This window comes from Siniperca chuatsi, linkage group LG4 (genome assembly GCF_020085105.1).
Source record: "Siniperca chuatsi isolate FFG_IHB_CAS linkage group LG4, ASM2008510v1, whole genome shotgun sequence".
Lineage (NCBI taxonomy): Eukaryota > Metazoa > Chordata > Actinopteri > Centrarchiformes > Sinipercidae > Siniperca > Siniperca chuatsi.
The window spans coordinates 7533877-7555025 of record NC_058045.1 but is presented as its reverse complement, the minus strand read 5'-3'; the positions used below and the strand labels follow the sequence as shown (position 1 = coordinate 7555025).

General features: G+C 39.5%; 1 protein-coding gene across 4 annotated transcripts; it reads left to right on the top strand.

Annotated features, from left to right (window-relative positions):
* Nucleotides 1–183: 183 nt before the first annotated feature.
* Nucleotides 184–21140, top strand: LOC122874844 (periphilin-1-like). 4 transcript variants are annotated; one of them, XM_044193274.1, is made up of 11 exons: nt 209–380; nt 745–807; nt 2485–2558; nt 3306–3536; nt 4267–4328; nt 6781–6843; nt 7525–7694; nt 12515–12591; nt 13544–13678; nt 20048–20297; nt 20418–21140. In XM_044193274.1, coding segments are annotated over exons 2-10 (1035 nt in total). In that variant the 5' UTR covers nt 209–380; nt 745–806; the 3' UTR covers nt 20270–20297; nt 20418–21140. The 4 variants fall into 4 exon arrangements, with proteins under 4 accessions (XP_044049210.1, XP_044049209.1, XP_044049211.1 ...); XM_044193275.1 differs by lacking the exon at nt 209–380 and adding an exon at nt 184–202 and having other exon boundaries at nt 20048–21140; XM_044193276.1 differs by lacking the exon at nt 745–807 and having other exon boundaries at nt 20048–21140.
* The last annotated feature ends 9 nt before the right edge of the window (nt 21141–21149 follow it).

Below are 21149 nucleotides of genomic sequence, written 5' to 3'. Positions count from 1 at the left end.
ATAATATAAAACTATAGCACTGACAGGAGCCTTTCTGCTGGCTAATGAGTGCTTTTACTAATAATACTTCAATTTCAACACGTTTACCTTTTATGTATGTATTTTTGCAATAAGGTATCGCTTTCGCTACTGGCCAATGTAAGAACGTTTGGACATTACCATCAGTCGCCACCAGAGGGTGGCAGCGCACTGTTTTCTGGAAGTACGTTGTTGAGCGAAGAAGAGCAGTAGCTATGATTGTTTGTGTTTCACTTGTACAAGTATTCGTAGAGAAAAGTCTGGGCTGCTGCGTAACTTGGATTCAAGTATAAGTGTCCTTTAGCGATTGGAGAAATATGTAAAACGCACTTTGTGGCCAGGAGTATTCAAATCGTCATTTGGTGAGAGAGTTTTTACGACTTCCTGTTGTGCTGCGATGCTAATTAGCCAGGTTTGCTAACAACAGTGCTAATGTCATGGGGCTTTCTCATCCATTCATGACTGCATACATTTCAGCAAAACTCAAAGTCACTCTCGCTCATACGGACTGTTCACATTCCCCATTGGTCTTAGGATAGTTGGATACTTTCAGTTAAAAGAAGGGGAGTTGGAGAAGCGGTGTCCTCTGTTTAGAAATGTTGAACTGAGGTCAGAGCGCGCGCGCGCGCGTGTATTACAAGGTTTGGGTTTGGGTCCAAAGTGGCCTGGGCTAAATACGCCTATACTGAGTCAGATAAAAAAGGCTATACTCTTTTCTTCTTATAGGTTCGTCATTCTCTACTGAGACATCTTGAGCATACCAGACAGGGAACCAAAATCATTCAGTCAGTAAGTGAAAACAACTGCATTATAGCATGTTTTACAATCATAACAATGTTAGTAGTAGTCTTTCATACAGACTACAACCTAACTGGACTGTTTTGGCTGTACCACTTTCTTTAGCATGCTCAAATTTTGACTGCACATGCTCAGCAAGTCAATATGAGCCTACACAACATTGAAGTGCTTTACCCTGTGCACATTTTCCAATGTCTTAAGATGATAATGTTGGGGAGGATGGATGCATTATCATCTGTCTCTGCAGCCTCCTGCTCCTTCATTCATTCTTTCTTGTAGTTTGGTGAAAGAGGATTTTCCCAGTAATCGCAGCTGCTAGTCAGCCCAAATCTCAGGAGACCTCTTTTCACTATGGGATTTTAGTCTGGAAAACATCCAGTGAGAATCATTTGAGCTGGGCAGCTGAAAGCTTGACCAATTGGTGTTGCTGATGACATGAGTCATCACCTCGGTGATTAGAAAAAATAGAAGTCCTGAATGTGCATACTAAATACTAATAACCTTTTCAAACATAATTATGTAATGGAATAGCCTATTTTTCACCACATACCCATTCAAGAATTAATTTCGATGGATACTATAATTGAAGAGAAATTTTTAAACTCAAGAACTGCTGCTGAGTTTGAAAGTGGGAAGAAAAGACTGTTGACACACCAGTGAGTGATGCATTTGCCCAAGCAGGTGTAAGAGGGGGATCATGTCATTGGGTGAGTGAAGCAGAAAACTGTCAGTCAACTATGGTAGTGCCTACTTCAAATGATGTCTGTCACAAGTACATGCCTATTGAGCACTGCCAGAACGCCGCTGAGTGAAGTGACTTTTGTGGGTTAGCTTTGCGAGCTAGAGGACAGCTGGAGGGATGGTCAGCCAACAGCGTCTGCCTCCCATCCCCTGTCAACACCTCAGTGGTCTTATGCAGGGTGCCTACAGCCTGGCAACAGACAGCGTTTGAGGAACTCTGAGAATGTACAAGTGTTATGGTTTAAACTCCAAACTAAAAGATTGTGGCTAAAATTGGCAGCTTGTCAGAATTCACCAGGGTGGAGAGAAAATCTAGCACTTTGCATCAAGGCATTCCTGCACTGGATGCTACACTGACAGTTTTTTCTGGGTCAGCTGGTGACTTAGGGAGTAAAAAGCCTTGTCTACTGCCCTGATCAGCAGTAGACAAGACTTTTAAATAAAGACGCTGCACCCATGTACCGTGTTGTTATTATTATTATTATCATTTTTTAAAAAGATAATTATTTGGGCATTTTTGCCTTTTATTTGATAGTGACAGCTCTTAGATAGACAGGAAAGGCGGGAGAGAGAGAGGGGATGACATGCAGAAAAGGGCCATGGGCTGGAATCAAACCCGGGCCGCTGCGGTAAGGACTAAGCCTTTATGGCACATGCTCTATCAGGTGAGCTACCAGGGCGCCCACCGCAGTATTATTTAATAAGTACTTGGCCTTTGTTTTGACTGCTTAAAGAACAGCGTTGTGGGGCTTTTACCCCACTAAACATATCTATTCAATCCTCTTCCAATTCATATCCAATCTTTTTCAAAAGAAAAGTTAAAGCTTTGGTACTTGTTATGCACAATGTAAAAGGTTCTTCATAGCTGTACTTTGAACTCATAGACTGACCAACACACAAACACACTGCTTTTTTTGTTTTTTGTAGTGGCATATCGACGTGGTCGAAAATCAATTAGAGAGGCATATGAAGAACGCTTCTCAGCAATGGATTCAAGAGAGGTATGGGAAGATGTTGTTTTGCATGGCCAAAATGTATTAGTTAGACTAATAATAATAGTAATTAGTGGGAAGAACTGGTTAGTTAACAGTTTTTGGTATCATGACGCTGTTTCTTAAGTTGCAGTCTTGTGGTTAGCTTCTTATGACCATGGTAGGTATTTATGGTAGTATTGATTATTCATTCACTTTTTCTTCTTTTGTAAGTCGCTGTTTAGGGGGATATCGATGTTGTATTTAATTTCTCTTTATCTCAGTATCATAATGCTCTGGATGCTGTTTTTGTTATCTTAGTCTGGCTAAATTATTTTTAAATACCACAAAAACAATTATTTGTGTTCTATCATACTACAAGCTAAGCTATTCATTGAGCCCTTAGACTGCAGAGACCAGTATCTTGGGACATCTTTATTGGAGTAGGGCAGCATTGAATGATCAAGGTCTTGCAGAGAAATTACTTCACAAGTCACATCATAATTTAATTTTGGACAATGCAGTGTCATTTGTCATCATAGGAATAGGAAACTTTAGGGTTTAAAATGGAAGCACTTCCAAACATTCTGCCTACAAATTTAATCTTGTGTAAAGAACAGCTATATTTTTTAAACAATTTATGTTATGTTTCTGAATTTGGGAGACACCATCTACACTGAACTCTGGAGCACTTTGAACAGCATGTTATGTACTATGTTGAGTTATTTTTAATCTAAGGCTAACAGATTGAAATGTAAATATGATATGTCATTTCAGGTGACAGTCCGTCGAGTTGTCAATATTGTTGAAAAGAGGAGCCATATGCCTCGGCCAGGGGTGGAGTATGACAGATGCTTTAATGATGACCAGTGGTATGGTGGTCCTCGAAATTACCCGGACACAAGAGAATATCATGGCGAAGGAAGTTATCCACCCAATGATCGTCGATACTTTGATGAAAATCACAACTTTGGCAATTTTCGCAGAAATTCCTCAGCTCCACGAAATGTAAGACAAGCTTGGCATGCATGGTTTATAAACTAAACTCTGTTTTGTGTTACAGGTTTGAAAAGAAATTCAAAACAAATTATAGGACTATAGCCAGATCAGATTGTCTGTTTAAGTGTTGAATAGTCTGATCATTTTTAGCTGATCAAATACAAACATCAAGAAATGGCATACCAATGTGTTTGATACCAACCTAAGTATGTCAGGAAGTTAACAACAGAATGGCACATAGCATTTGTTTAATTGGGTTCTTGTAGGCCTTTTTGTAGTTCCCAACAACGTCATCAACAGTAAAAATCATCCTCATTTGCAGTTTTCCCAATTAAAGGGGCCCTGTGGAGTTTTCTTGTAAACAAACAAAATGTATGTTTACGTTCAGTGTTACTCACCAAAAGTCATTGTATGTATCACTGAGGTGTAACAAACGTGTCAAGTGCATTTCTTTCCTCATAAATCATCAAGTTTTTTTAAATCCTGCATCGTTTACATCCATGTTTACGAGCTAATTTCTTCTTCACTGTCTTTGCTGGCGCATTGCAACATATCTTTGTGCATTACCGCCGACAGTGGAAGTGGATAGCGTGAAACCATTGGTAAGAACGTATACCGCGTCACGCGCAGGAGATAATCAGTTTACCCACTCATAGAAAAACACCTCCATAGGCTACTAGAGGTCAAAAACTCCACAGGGAACCTTTAAGGTTTGTTGTAATTGTGATGTTGTTTTCAGGAGGGCCTCTACTCCCAACAGAGTTATAGCAGAGATGATTTGAGGCATCACTTAGGCTCAAGGTAATTTATATTGATTCTTCTATTAATTCACTTTTGTTTGTCACATCCTGATTATGTCAGATTGTCTATTTCTTTGCTGAATTCTTTGTGTAATGTATCAAACTGACCACTAGGTGGAGGCAGAATTCAGTCTTTTGAAAGGTGCATATTATAAACTTGATGGAGATTTAATGACCCTCATGGTTTGTGGCTTTCTATGCATGTAATATCACTGAGGAAATTTGTTTAACCAAGCTAGTAAGTGTAAAATCACTTAAAATGTCTTTTTTAATTCTTTACTCCTACATTCCACCAAATAGTAAAGAATATAACATATATTATTACAAATTGCTGCTTTGGCAAATGCCTTGGCAGAAAAGAATAGCTTTGGAAAATATATTTAGGAAGCATATTTCAATTATCTGTGACCACACTGCTCTTAAGGTAAGCTCAAGAGCTTAACCCCACACAGAGCAGCTAAGTCCAGCAGTTATAACTCCATATATAACAGACACTCTTCTCGCCCTGTCCACTTACCCTGTCTAACATACCAACAGTTTACGGGCCCAGGCTCCCCTTTCCAGGAGCCATACCAGGCTAGAGAGGGGGACAAAGGGCACTAGTGTCTACCACTCAGCCAAATAACCCCACCCCCACCCCTTACCCCACCCTGAGAGGAAACAGCTGGACCACTCCCTCTCCAGTCAAATACCTACACACATCTCAGATATTTGGAGCAGCGTATGTCTTGTCTCTCTTTTGGTCCTTTCTGCATTAAGTTCCAAGTTACCCTATAATCTATATGTTATGGTAATGCTACATAGCAAGTTAGGTGCATATTGGTCAAATTATGTGTGAAGACATGCTTACTATTAAAAAGCATTTTACCTACCTGCAAATTTAGATTAGTACTAACAGGAGGAATGATTACAATGACGAAAAACTGTTTCACTGTACATATGGGCAACAGACTGTTATTTTAAGACAGACTTGAAAAATTGTGAACCTCTCCTTTAATGGCACACATGTAATAATGCTCCATCATTTCTATCAGAACAGCATGATTACAGCGTTTTGGTTTAAGGAAAGTTTATGCTTCAGCCTCTCCTGTCAGGAGGCAGCTGATTGCCTCTCTCATCATCCTGTCACCCAGACAACAAGGCAGGAAGTCTGTTCGTAGGATCCTTTCTTGCAATAGGCGCTGCAGTGGCCATGTTGACGACTCTCTCAATCCTAGCACAAGACAGAAACTCCAGGCACTCCAGGCTGTGTAAGCCCAAGCAAAGCTCACACACGGGGGAGTAACATCATAGCTTCAGTGGCTAGCCCGTGCGTTGCCCCTTACTGTACAACTATAAATCAAGCTTAAGGGGTGTGGGTTAAAGACAAGTGGTGCATAAACGTAATAAAGTTCTGCAGTGGCGTCTCGGTGACACACACTTGAATCACTTTTCGTGCTCTCTTGTGAAGGTTTTGGCCACAGATTATGAAATGAGCTAACTGCCTGATGTACAGCTCCAAGAATATACTTCATACAGAATATTTCTGCTTCTGCAATAAGGCATGGCCTTTTTAAATGTGTGGAATTTCTGGGTGAATGTCTAATAAGTGCTTGATTTACTCTATAGAATTTTTGTTTTTTTCCGAAATAAAGTACACAACTTTTTTTTTCTATCCATAGCCTTTTGATGTCAGTTTTGTACTGCATGGATGGCAATTCGGTGTTTGGCAAATGGCAGGCCAAGTCTTGGCTACTTCAAACAGACCACGAGTCGTTAAAGTTTGAGGCCTTGTTAGACCTGCTCTGTGTTTGAGATGTGGCTTGAGTTCAGGCAGAGGTCATGACAACCAGGTGCCTTTGGGTCATTTATACCTCCGGGCCTAAAGGTTGTTGTTCGGACACAAGCTTTGTGTCATAAAAAAAAAATCATAAAAACTTGGTGTAATGAACAATGAAGTTTCGGTATGTGTGCTAGGCCTTTGACATGTTAGATAAATGCTCCGACATTGTCATTACATGGTTGAATAACAGGTTTAGTGAGAATGCCCTTTGTGACTTCAGCTCCATGTTGAGGCTTAATCATGGCTCTGCCTACAATTGAAGACAGATAGTGAAGGAAGACCAAAACTAGTCCAACTGTTGCATGTGCCAAAGTGGAAGATTGCCTCCATTCCACAAATTGATCAGTGTGCCACAGTGCCCAACTGAGTCTGAATTTAATTCTTTGAGGTTCTGTCTTCTATTTATTCTGTTTCCATTACCCATCTGAAGGCGTTGCGACTGACGCACAACACTTTTTCTTCTCAAACCAGTAATGATGAAAATTCTGCGTTTTGAATTTACACTTAACGTGTTCTTGATTTATTTATCATATTTTGATAAAGCAAAAGAAACAGTTGTTTCCAGGTTTAGAGCAGCTTTGCCAGTCATTGATTTGTCTGTCTTTGAGTCTGTATTTTTGATGTTTTTCAGGAACAGTGGCAGAGCTGGTCCTTATGTCCGTAACAGAGGTCGAGGCTTAGGCCCTCCTCTAAGGTCAGTGCCAGACCGAAAGCCAAGTCACTGCCCTCACATCCATATGGTTTTCCAGTATACATTTAACAGCCAACTCTGTAAACAGGCAGGGCTTGAAGCCAGTTCAATTTAAGAAGTGGGCTTCCAATCAAAAATGGCAAAATTAGTCTATAAAGAGCAGTGACCACAGGCTATTGTATTAATTGACATTCAGACACAAATTAAGTCCCACTTTTAAATTGTATTGAGAGAAAGTAGCGTCCAATGTGCAAGTGTTTTATAATAGGACGCATTATATTTATTAAAAACCTGTCACACGACAAAATGTCTTTTGTCTTTGACAATCTCACTCATTAGGAAAATATAAAAAGGCATGAAAGTTAAGCTTATTTTTCAGGTGAAGCTCCCTCTGAAGAATTAATTCTCTTTGCAGATATACATTAATGACATTTTAAGAAAGTAATAGAGATTGCCATGGCTTGTATTGTATGCCTTGTTTTAAGTGCAGCACACTTTTAAAAATGTGTTCCTGCCTCAAGCTATCATGTACAGCTACAAATGGATAAATACATTTCAATGCATTATTTATGTTTTGTCACCAATATCCACGACACTATTTTGCTGTACAGAACCTATAGATTTTTGAACTTAGGAAGAATTCAGTGGACCCCTTAACCTCTTGATTGTTTCTTATTTTCGTAGAGAAGACCACGATGACTACAGGATCTCTCCGCCTGTAGTAAGCAAACGGGACCGCTCTCCTGGAAGGAGGGAAGCCCAACCACCAGTCCGCTCTGGATCAAACACCAGCAACAGGAGCTTCTCCCCCGACAGGGACAAAGGCTACACCTACCAGCAGGTCCAGAAAAAGCGTAAGTATTAAAGGTGGGGTATGCGATTCTAATCCATTACACGTCTTTTTGTCAAATATAGCGAATATCTCCTCACAGTCCGCAAGCTGTCCATTCAGTGTGTGCGCTATAAATGGGAAACAAACAAAGCTGCCACACAGCACTATTCCAGCCATGATTTGTGTGTCAGGTAACGTTAAATGACTTGCCCACGGACATTCAGCTTACTTTCTAGTTTGCCAAGATATGTTGTTGTTGTGATGTTAGACAGCTCAGGTTTAAGGATTTGAAAAAGCCTCAGTTACAGTCTTGCTTTGCAATCAGCTGAAAGGAATTACAGGAAGAGTTAAGCAATATTTTATGAATCACATATGGCACTGACCTATTTTAAGGAAATATTTGTTTGTTGAGTCCAAAGAAGTTTTCTTACAAAACATGTTTATGTCATATACAGCAGGTAAAATAAGTATTGAATACCTCACCATTTTTCTCCGTAAATATATTTCTAAAGGTGCTATTGAAATTAAAAATTGAAATTGAAATTATTTTACCAGATGTTGGTAACAACCCATGCAATCCACACATGCAAAGAAATCTACCATAGATGTCCATAAATTAAGTTATGTATAATAATGTTAAATGACACAGGGAAAAAGTATTGAACACATGAAGAAAGGGAGGTGCAAAACGGCATGGAAAGCCAAGAGAATCAGTAATTAGAAAGCAATCCTGCCCCTTGTCAGTGCAAATTAATATCAGCTGGTTCAGTCCCAACTGATGGCCTATAAAAAGGTGTCTCATTACCAAGGTGTCACAGAAGAAACATCTCATGATGGGTAAAAGCAAAGAGCGCTCTCAAGACCTTTGCAACCTTATTGTTGCAAAACATACTGATGGCGTTGGTTACATAAGGATTTCAAAACTTCTGAATGTTCCAGTGAGCACTGTTAGGGCCATAATCTGGAAGTGGAAAGAACATCATTTCACCATAAACCGGCTACGACCAGGTGCTCCTCGCAAGATTTCTGACAGAGGAGTGAAAAGAATTATCAGAAGAGTTGTTCAAGAGCCAAGGACCACTTGTGGACCGCTTCAGAAGGACCTTGAATTAGCAGGTACAGTTGTTTCAAAGAAAGCGACAAGTAATGCACTCTTTGGATGCCATAATACACACCATGTTTGGAGGAGAAATGGCACTGCACATCACCCCCAAAACACCACAGTGAAGTTTGGAGGTGGAAACATCATGGTGTGGGGCTGTTTTTCAGCATACGGTACTGGCAAACTTCATATAATTGAAGGAAGGATGAATGGAAAAATGTACAGAGACATTCTTGATAAAATCTGCTGCCCTCTACCAGGATGATGAAGATGAAACAAGGGTGGATATTTCAGCAAGACATTGATCCCAAACACACAGCCAAGGAAACTCTCAGAATGGCCCAGCCAATCACCTGACTTGAATCCAATTGAAAATCTATGGAAAGAACTAAAGATCAGAGTTCATAGAAGAGGCCCACGGGACCTTCAAGATTTGAAGAATGTGTGGAAGAATGGGCCAAAATCACACTTCAGCAATGCATGCAACTCGTTTTTCCATACAGGAGGCGTCTTGAAGCAGTCATTACCAACAAAGGCTTTTGTACGTGTTTGTATAAATGCCAGTAAGCGTGTTCAATACTTTTTCCCTGTGTCATTTAACATTATTATACATAACTTAATTTATGGACATCTATGGTTAGATTTCTTTGCATGTGTGGATTGCATGGATTGTTACCAACATCTGGTGAAAATGTCATTTCAACAGCACCTTTAGAAATATATTTACTGAGAAAAATGGTGACGTGTTCAATACTTATTTTACCTGCTGTATATATCCACACCTACTGATAGCAGTAATAGCAGTAATACACTGCTAGGTTGTTCAATAGTGTGTGATATATTGTATGGGCTGTGCTCTTAACCTTGTGCCTAAGAGCACAGCACACAAGTGCTAATATTGATTAGTGGTCACTCACTACATGTACATGTTCCCTGTTGTGTTTGTAATGAAACTGTTATACCTCAGAAATGTTAACAATCATTATATCATCTTAATCTGATGTTGCTTTTTTAATTTCAAGCAAGAAAACTAATTAAATATATAAATTTTATACCACTGAAAAAGGCAGAGAAAAGGTCAAACGTGTCTCTATTTCCAAATCCATTATGCACCCTCCTGCTCTGTTCTCTACCTTTTTAAAGAACTAGCAATAATGGACCTTGCTATCTGACCTGCTGCCCGAGTGGATTGTATGACGTCCAATAACAAAGCACCACTCTGAACTACCTGACACTCTGTGATTGGCCACAGCTTGCAAAACCTGAAGGAGCATAGATAATGGGTGCGCTACAGTGGAGTTGTGAAGTTACCCATATCTAATACAATGCCTGTCCTTGCAGCTGTTATACTCTCTGTAATGACAACAATAGAGATCATTTTCCCATTTTACAGAGGCATACGTATAATTATAATGTCTGAAGGTATTAAGCTATTCCAGATGAAGCATGTGTTTTCAGAGGTGGTGTATAATGTGAAGGGTCAAGGTGTGCTAATTACACAGCGCACACACTTTTTGAGGCAGGGAAAAAGGATACCCTTGGTTTATTGGGGTGGTTTGGCTTTGGATTCAAAAGTTGACCTTTTCTTCAGCGAGAAAGAGGTTCATGCGTTGGCTTAACGATGTCTTCAAAATCACTTTGGGTCTTGTCATTTACATGCTTTCTTCTGTGCCTTTTTATAGGCTTTTGAACTTTAATTAGCAATGCTGAGCTAATGAAATTTATGGATTCACATTTTACAAAATCTTGTTTTAAGGTCATCTGACATAAGCAGTATTATTAGTCTGAGCAGGAGGAGTGTGGACAGTAATTGCTCCAGTGCTTTGATTTCTAAGATGTATAAACATATTAATGTGTTGAAAGCTTAGCTCCATGTTGTACCACCCTTTGAAGATGCAATAAAACTGTGAGAAAACAGTTGTACCTCCCACCTCCACTGCCATCTGGGATACTAATTAGGCCAGCACAGCAAAGTACACAAAAATAGGGTTTTGGTATTAGGGTATGTATACTAGGCTTTGTCATGCACACAGAAGCTGTGTTCAATGTCTTTTTGCAAACTCTTAGTCAATGGTAGCTAATATTGGCAAGTAACACAGGAGCTGCTGCCACATGGGCCCACCACCTGCAAGGCTTGGCGCAGGGTTCTGATGAACTGGCAGTAGGGGAGCAGTTGAAGGCCTTTGGGGCCTTGGTGCACTGAACCAAAAATATGAAAACTGGCTCTAACAATGTGGAATGTCACCTAGAGAGGGTTTAAAACTAGATATAGTCGGGCCTCTGGAGCCAAACACATGGATAGGGGACCTTTTCTGTATTTGCCCAGGCAGTACGTTTTCATGCACTTAAGTAATGAGGTTACTCAGGAACCATTGCTTTCTTACAGACAAAGCGGAGCTTTCCCTCACTTCCCTCCCTTGAATTGAACAAATAGTTAACTGTTCAGTGGTGGACTTCTAGAGGCTACGTGTTTCACTTTCAGCGAGGAACTGGATAGGTGTGGCAGAGTCACATCGATGCTACTACATGTCGCAGAGAGTAACGGGGTCACTATGCTTCAAATGAAGTCCTTGTCGGCTTCTCAAACTGCATCTAGAACCAACCCACACACACACCCTTCCGACATCATAATTGGGGTGACTGCGACCAACAAACTGAGAATCACACACTTTATGCAGCAATTGGCTAGGTGTCCAGAGGTGACTGCTCTACTCTGCACACAACTACTTCCATTACTTTTGGTGTGTACAAATGAATGGTACACTATGAATTCCTTCGAGGAGAGACTGTGTTAATGTTATTCCCATTTAAACAATTGTTGCATCTGTACGATGGCAGGCCTTTTGCCCATTCAAGTGTGGCCATTCGGAACTGCTATAAACACTTTTGCCTTTAGACATGATCAAACGAAATGTCATATTAACTAGTTTGTTTTAAGCATACCCCGGCCTTAACACTGCTGTATGGTCTAAACTACAGTATTTGAGTATCCAGCCTTTTTGGAGTCTCTGTGGGGTGAGCTCCACCTGGGGACTCCATAGTCCCGCTGAGGGATGGAGGTTTTACCTTGGCTCACTCTAATCACTATGGGAGATTCCTTCAGTAAAAACAAACAACTTGGCCATATTTGTTTGTTTTTTTTCTAGACACATTGGAGCCAGCAGAGGACAATATTTCAATTTAGGCACAGCTGAACTCCTCGACCACTATTGTGTGGGAGAAACCAACAAGGGAGTATTTAAAAAGAAACAATGATTTATACTTTTCAGCTTCACAATGCCTTGGCTTCATGATTGTTCACGATGATAAGTGATTGATTGTTTGATGTTGCACAGTAGAAAGTAATTGTTCCCCAGGGTATTAAAAAAAAAAGTTTTTTATGTTATTTTGCAGTAATTATACAGCACAGTGGAGAGAGCTAAAGAATGTGTGTAGAGAGAGGGGAATAAAATATAACAAAGGTCCCTATCCAGATTTGAACTGGGGATGCTACAGTTAACGTGCCATGCATCCCAGACCACTGACCCACCAGCATGCTCTCCCAGAGTTTATTTTAATACAGAGCAAAATGAAATAAAAGAATGCTACGGTCACCCTCATATATTCTTTAGATCAACCTCTTTTATGGTTGAGTCCCCTTAGTCAGAACTTTTTATTCAACATAATTATCTGAGGATGACTATCTGCTTGTTTGCTGACTGCTCTTTCCATTTCCATCTGTCCTGATACTTTCTCCACAGATAAGCCCAATGCGCTGATGAGCCACACTCCCAGCAGCTCTGTGGAGGGGTCTCCGCACAGCTCAGGATCTTCAAAGGTAAAAACCGGCATTTGAGGGCAATCTCAACCTGTTTTGCTCTTACAAGAACCATGTTGCAGTGAGTAAAATAAAAATAAAATAAATACATTAGCATCTACCGTATTTGAACTGTTGCACCCAATGTAGCAGCATGAAAAAATCTCATTTAATGTGAGCTGTGCAGAGCTGTTACGGGATATCACTTGTGCTAATATATTGCAGTTACATAAAATTATCTTTTAATTTCCTTAGCATAGCTACACCTTTTGGTAGAACACGTTTACTCCCCAGCAAGACAAATGGAGTTTGTTGCATAATTCTTGTGGTCTTATAGCCTCCTCTTTCTCGTGGTTTGACATGGACATTGAGTCCTAACAACGCATCACTTGGAATAGGATAATAATAAATACTATAAATGCTGATTTTAAATAAAATGGAAACAAGGACATCACACCACCACAGGTTTATATTATTGCAATAATTGTTTTTATTGCAATGAATATAGCATGTATAAAACACTTTTTGGCAGCAAACTTAGGTCTTAGAGTGTCCTTGAATTCATCAGCTGCATTGCAGTAATTTTGCCATATAAAAGGTAAAATATACAGTACATTATTTGTAGTTAATGAGCCAAAACATGCAAAACCACCAGTATGGTACTGCTAAGTATAAAATAGGAAAAAAATGTTCTTTCATTTGTAGACATTTAGGTTTCCTTTAATTGTACATTGACATTGGGCCTTTACTTAGATCTTTGGCTGTAAGGATCCTTTATCAGAGAGATGTACTGTATATGGTACCTCATTTCTGTTTCCTGTTGACATGCGGCATGCATAATGACACACGTACAAAAACAAGAACTCAACACCCGTAAGAGAGCAGAGTTGTCTCTATTTGAAACACTTTGAAATCAGAACCAGCTTCTAAACCTGGTGACCTCGGCTCTAACCCTTAACCTCTGGCCCGCCAGGAAAAAACTCCTGCATCTGTAGCGGAGACGGAGGAGGTGGTGGCTGCCAGCATGGAGCCAAAGCTGACACTAGAGGTAGACTTCAAGGCTCGCCGGTTGGAGGCCATTAAGGCTAAGGCTCTGGAAATCGAGAAGGTAGTAAGATCTGCTCCACAAAACTAACTAACGTCTGTGAATTATTTTGTCGCTTTGTTACTTATACCATAATATAACCTGTCTCCATTGTCTTTGTTAGATCTGAATCATTTCCATTAGTATCACTGGGTCTCTAATATACTGCAAAAAGCTTCATCTTAACCAGGCTATTAGTCAGCTATTACTGAATTCTAAAATCTTATTTTCTTAAAACAAGTGGAAAGATTTGCCACTGAGGTAAGATTGTTTTTCTGGTTTCCATTACAAACTTTTAGCTTTAAAGGTGGGGTATGTAATCCAATACACGTCTTTTTGTCAAATTCAGCGAATGTCTCCTCGCGGTTCGCTAGCAGACCATTCAGTGTGCTGAAAAAAAAAAACAGTGTTTGTTTGATTTGTGTGTCAGGAAATGTTAAATGACTTGCCCACAAACATTCAGCTGACTTTCTAGTTTGCCAAGATATGCTGTTGTTGTGACGTTAGCTGTAGCAGCAGGAGAGTTGTGAGTATCGCTGTCTGGAGCTGCTGTGCTGGCTCTGGGAAACGTCTCGTCCTCTCTGGCTGTTAGCTTCGCAGCAGCAACAGAAGCGACAGTTTGCTAACCCACAACCTAGCTAACGTTAGTTACATTACTTGCTGTTCGCTCTATATAAAGGAGCAATCTGCTTTACTCTGTCTTGTTTCAGGTACAGACACTCATTTCAAAAAGTCCTGAAACAAGAGAAACAGCAAAGGGAATATATATATATATATATATATATATATATATATATATATATATATATATATATATATATATATATATATATTATATTATATTATATATATATATATATATATATATATATATATATATATCTATATATATTATATATATATATATATAAAAATAAATAAAATATTTTGTAAACTGCAGCTGGGACATTGTATCCCCAAAATTGAGGTACCTAATGGGTTGACCTTATTGTGTGGTTGCCCCACATTACATGTGTGGGCTTTACCCTGATCTCGAGGTGGGTCATGTATCCAGACAACCTTTTTACACTGGCTTTATGATGTGGCTGAAAGTCAAGGGATTGATGTAAAAGGTGTATAAATGTGCCTTGGCTTGCTAAACATAATATTTAAGAAACCCTGTATTTGAGAAACATTTTTTGGTGGAGAGAAGGAGGATAAGTCAGCAGAAAAGTCCTTAGCACCTCAGGTTGTGATGCCTCTTGTGGCCTGCTATTTGGAGTTGCACTTTTTTTCCTCCCTTTCATCGCTCTGCACTACAGTACCACTTATCTGTTCCCGTTAAAGCAGGGCGGGAATTGCCCTGCAGGATGCTGGCAGCCCACCCACAGTGTGGAACGTCTCTTGACATTAGCACACGCATGCTTACCCTGCCATTTCTAACTGCTTCTACAGACGTGGTGAGAGGTAGAAACCTCTACTGTGTCTTTACTGTAACATCTGCCCCAGGCTCAGTTAAACACACAATGATCCATCGCTCCTGCCAAACTGAGCAGATCAGGTAGTGGGGCAGTGCTGGATCTCAGACCTCCTTAAAGTGGTTTGAAGGAATGGCTCCAATCCACAGCAGTTAGTCTAAAACAAGTGTGTCACATACACTAAAAGTAACTACTCCATCCTTTTTTTGTGTCTTTCTCTGATCAGCAAGGTCTTAATACTGTGTAACCGTGTTAGCATTGGGCCGGATCAGTCAGAAATGGATTTGTCACACCAGCATAGTTCATTGTTTTTTGGCCAAGAGCTCATTGTAATGCATACATTTTGTGGGTGTTTCAGGGTTTTAAATGAACTTAGAAACCTCAAACAAATTCATTGACACAGTAAATATCCCTGCTTATGACACTGCTTGTAATAAGATGTTTCAAAATGTTAAATCATTTCATTACAGACGTAATGACCAGCATGCAGTTGTTTTGGAAATCTTCATCACAATACCACATTCTCTTACCACAGAATAAATGTGAGCATGTAAAATAACAACAACATAGGAACTCAGAAAATTCAAACTCCTTTCAAAACTTAGCTAAGTGCCTGGGAGTGATTTTCAGAGAAGTCCATTCATCATCTCAATCAGCACAAATGAAACATATCCATTTCATCTATTAGCCCCTCCATCGAGAGGTCCGGTTTGCAGCTTGAGTGATTAAAATGGCTCTTTTAATATCCCCTAATGTGTACCAGCCCTCAAGCCATTACCCTGCTTCCCTTATTATGCAGGACCCCTGCCTGCATCAGTGCTCATTTGAACAGAGCCTCACTAAATGTCCATGTGAGTGCCTTATGTATAATCTCAGTCAAACCCCCAACTTCCCAACCCCCACCTGGTATCCCAGCACTCACTCCTGTCAGTATGTTCACAATTTGGACCTCCACAAACATCCGATTTGGGCAGAAGCCCACTTTTTAAGGCTCCTTCTTTATGCCCCTAGTGTTGCTGTTTCTCTTGGGGCTCCAGTGCGTCCTGTGTGGCCCCTTAGTATCACGCTTAAAGATCAGCTCATGGCTCCCACTCCAGGGAAGGAACTTAGGCAGAACCTCCCCGCAACCTTTTCTCACAAGATACGGAGCACACTCAGGTCAAAAGCACCCTTACTGTTTGTTCAAGTAACATGAGAGCAGTTTTTACAAAAATAGCAGGGTGTTTGAAGACATCCCGCGACTGTTCAGTACTGTAATACATGTGGAGTGATGCTCTTCATCTCTCACAAATTTATATGTTTAGTGACATGATAGCTCACTGTATTCTAAGCATCAGTACCATCAAGGGAAATCTCTTGATTTGAGTTCAGAGTTCATTATAAGGCCACTTTTTCCAACCCTCTCCTCAGCCTATTTTGAAGCTTTCAAGTGTTTAAAACTGTGTATATGGGCTATAATGAACTGAAAATATAATCACTGTCAACAAAGGCTGTAGCTTGGGAAAAGCTTAGGAAGGTTTTGTTTTGAAATATGGCAAACATAATCAACCCTAAGTGATTAGAGGGGTACTGGTTTGTGGGATATACACCACATGTTTGTGTCTCATTTATCCCATGTTTTCTCTCACATCTTCAAACCTGGAACCAATTTTTGCCTCTCCTAAATAATGCTCACTTAGGGAAAATGTTTATCAAAGGACAAATCTGCACATAAGAGGTAGCGGTGTGGAAATCCACCTGAGATCTAGGTTGTGTAGTGTTAAATTAAGATGATATAAAAAAAGGTTCAGAATAGCTTGGAAAGGGACAGCTCATACAGTATGCAGACAGAAGGAAACCTGTGTTGTTGCATGACCCTGAGCTTAGCTAGCCACACGTGTCGTGTGTCCCTCACTTCCTTGTGGTCGGGGCTGAAGACTATCATTATGTGGGGCCTCAAATTCGCTTGACATGATCTGCAGACATTAAATCATCAGCCTGAGTCCAAACATCTCCCACAGTCTGGGATATTTCTGTTGGAGTTTACGTGACTTGCCTTCCTCGGTGTGTGTACACTGCATGTTGTGATACAGTGATAATAACCTGTACTGCTATAATATTCATAGTCATAATAGTTATTTTACCCTACCATGACATTTGATACATTTTTCCCTGTAACTGGAGCAAACAGTGATCCAAATTCATGTGCTGCAGCACAGAATGTGGGTTAGGGATGCGGGAATGAACAGATAGGTGTGCATCAACTATCTGAACATGCTGTAGCTAGTTCAGCAGGGGAATTATCAGGGGGAGAGAGAGAGAAAAATGAAATTAGAAAAAAAAAAAGCCATGAAGAAGAACTGAAGTGATCTAGGGGCTGGAGGCATTGCAGTTTTTTGACATTGTAATTAGCAGGTAGAGCAGAAAATTGAGACCCTTCATTTTCTCCCATCAAGTTTGGTGTGCGTAATTTTATAATTTCACATAACCTTATTTAGCCAACTTCGGTCGTAGTCTGACACACACACACACACACACACACACACACACACACACACACACACACACACACACACACACACACACACACACACAATAAATTGTGCACCTGGGACTTTTTTTTTTCTCCCCAACAGGTACTCTCAATAGCCTTTTTAGCCTTTTGCTTTTTTGACCATGGGACCTTTCTTTTGCTTGAAAACATAGTGAGTGGTTCCCATGTGGCAAATTGTTTCCATCCTTATTGTTCCAAGCTAAATGTCATATTATTTTTGTTTCTTTGACCTTTTCTGTGTGTTCAAAGCACCGCCCAGCCAGGCTCCCTGCCACATTTTGATGGAAAAGATTATCTCGATACTGACTGTGGCAAATTTCTTGTTTCTTCAGATATTGTAGACTCACAGTCCTATATTTGATTTTCTTTCCTTTCCCTTTGGTAGTGACACTCATATACTTCAGTAAATCATATATTGCAGACACTTTTTTCTGCACTTTTCTCAAAACCTTCATGTAATTCTCATCAAGTACAGTTAAGTCATGTGACAGTGATACAATAAATTTACAAAAGCTCTTGTGATCACTATACAAATTGATGGATACTCAGTCATGAGTTAGCCTAGATACACATTATGTAATGTATATCTAGGCAAAGAAACAGCAGTTGTGGTTTTAAATTTCCCCATAACTGACAGAACCCTGGAATAAAGCCGGGTTAACCGGTTAACCTCACATTCTGCTCAAGACTGGACCCTGATTAAAGTTGACAGGCAGCATTTTTCTTTTCAAAGTTACCAAAGCTGATGGCTTGTGTTTTATTGCATTTAACAGACAGTTAATGTTTGATGAGATACTGTCAACTAATTTGATTCTACAACTAAGGTCTGCACAGCCCACATTCCTAAAATATGCGGTTATGCGGTCTGAACATGACACAGATATACATTTCCTCTAAGGAAGCTGCAATCATTTGAATAAATCCTTGAATACCTTGAAGAAGTAGGTCATATCTCCTAACACTATTGTAAAATTGATGCAAAGATTGACTGTTTTCCATCTGATGAAGTGATTGCCTACAGCTGATTAATATAAAGCTTTATTATCTGTACAAATAAATATTTTATAGAGACGATATGTTTTGGAGGGTAAATATGTCCTCTATGGCCACATATATTAGCCTGTCTTTGTAAGGAGACATGTATCTAATCTTTACTAGTAATTGGATTTGATTTCTTATTTGTAGTGGCAGAGACTGGTTGTTTTAAGCCACAGAGAAGCCTTCTGTCTGCCCCAGTGACTCTAATTTGAGGGGAGAGGTGATCTGGGCTGCATTAACTCAACCCTGGAGGACCCCGATATCCCGGAGTGCTCCTTGACACGCTGGTATAGCCCTAAACCTCTAGGTGGCTTCAGTGCAGGGCCCCACATTAAGCCATTTCTCCCCAGGTGATAAAGATGTTGTGAGCTTGCACCTGGGGCTCTAATAAAAACTTAACAGCCGTTTTGGGTCAGCAGTAAAATCTGAGCGGGATGTGAGAGCTTGTTACATTGTGGTGTGAAAGAATGCTACAGCACCAGTAACATACTCTGACACCTCATGTCCCTTTTGTTATGGGCGGACTTGCACTTGAATAGGCTCGCATACACACATTTTCACACCTGTTTTATGGAATACATCAATTTACCAGGACTAGGTTCATTAAGTTCACAGCTAGGTGTTGATATAAGAGCCGGTCTGTAGAATTCAAAGAGCTGTCAGATAGAGTTGCTGACTTTTGTGAGGTCAGTTAAAATCTTTGCTCAATGGGCTGATAAATAATATCAATACATTATTAAATTGTTAAAGAATTGGATTTCCTTTAATATACTGTTATTCTGAATGCATATAAGTGTTCTATGTGCATAAAATACCAACAAATTCAGTCGTATAAGGTGCGTGGTGTTGTAACTTGACTTGCAAACTTGCAAAACAAATACACAGATATGTACTTTTAGTCTGTTATTTTGAAGAGCAAAATACGTGTCTGTGCTCCATGTGTAGAAATTTGTAACACAACCTGCTAACTTAGATTTAACAGTGATAGATTTCATATTTGTAACTACAAATGTGAGAAATACATTTTACTAAACACGAACAAGCTATAAACACCATTTCCTCCTCTGAATCATAAAAAAAACAATTTTGGCCAAAGGGTAACCACACATCCAGAATTCAAAACACAGGACTGCATCACTCTCAAGTTGATTGACAAGCCTATATTTTTTTTATTATGAAACACAAAATGATTATTTTCAGCTTCAAGTAAATTTAATTTATATTGTGAAAATGACCTATAAACATTCTGAATGCCTCTATAATGTGTTTTTTGTGTCAAAAAAGTTGGGCTTTGTTTTTCTATACTATATACTTCATTGTATCATCATGAATATTGACATTCCTGACATGATTTTTTATGTGCAGGATTACAGGCAGGACTGTGAGACTTTTCGCACAGTAGTGAAGATGTTGGTGGCCAAGGATCCCAGTTTGGATAATCTGCTGCAGACTCCACTGGATGAGAACCTGTTGGAGATCAAACAGCGCTGCCTAGATGCCCTTAGGCACTTTGTGAAGGAGCTGGACGAGGTATTAGAGCAGCCGGACACCTCAGTGGAAGCCACAAGTCACAAAACACTGAAGTGACAATATGCCTTAAAATCTTATTTTCGAAGTAAGTAGAAAATTGTCTCATTGGATTGAAGAATTTAACTATTTTTACTTGTTTTATTTTAATTAAGTTCTTTAATTGATAATAAAATTTATATATATGTATATGTGTGTATTTTATTAGGGACAGGAAATCGGGTGGCGGCAGTGGTGACACTTTTCCACTTGCTGAAACACAAACCACAAACAGGACTTAAGACTCAATGATAGCTTAAATAATTTTTAAAATGGATATGTTGTGACAGTGAAATACCTATAGTATTATGAGCAAAATACACCAGAAGATACAGTTTTTATGAAAGCCTGAACAATTAAAATGTGAAGCTTCAGCTGTGTTTTTACCATGAACCATGTTGTGGAAAAACTGTCAAATATTATTACGTTCAGTCGATCACAGATGCCATTTTAAATTGATATAAAGTTAAAAAGATATATTAAGTGTCTGGTCATTCAACCAGCTAAAGGCTTGGTTTTATTGATGAATCCTACTGATAAAGTGCACTAGCAGAAAGAATGACAGAGTCAAGTAATGAAAGTTTCCTATCGCAACCTTTTACTCAGTCTTTAGTGATATGTAGTGTATTGTGCTTTCAGCATCTGTATTTATTGCAGCTGAGGCTGCAAGTGCAACTAATGCTAACTGTAACATAGTATTCTTGAACCAGTATCGAAGAGTCCAGCCCTATATGATATTTTTCAGTGCAGCACTATTTTTTACAGAAAAGACTATGTGTAGATCATGCCTTTTTGTCCTACATTTTTGTAGTTGTAGTCAAACAGCTTGTGAATATTATCTTTTTGATTTTCAGTTAAACATTTGTAAATAAAAGTTGAGGCTGTGAATTAAGTGACGTCT

Excerpts from the sequence above, each read along its gene's own strand:
- LOC122874844 (XM_044193275.1), top strand. Across the intron at positions 4,329-6,780 it reads AGGCATCACTTAGGCTCAAG|GAACAGTGGCAGAGCTGGTC; the intron begins GTAATTTATATT and ends GATGTTTTTCAG. Across the intron at positions 7,695-12,514 it reads CCAGCAGGTCCAGAAAAAGC|ATAAGCCCAATGCGCTGATG; the intron begins GTAAGTATTAAA and ends CTTTCTCCACAG.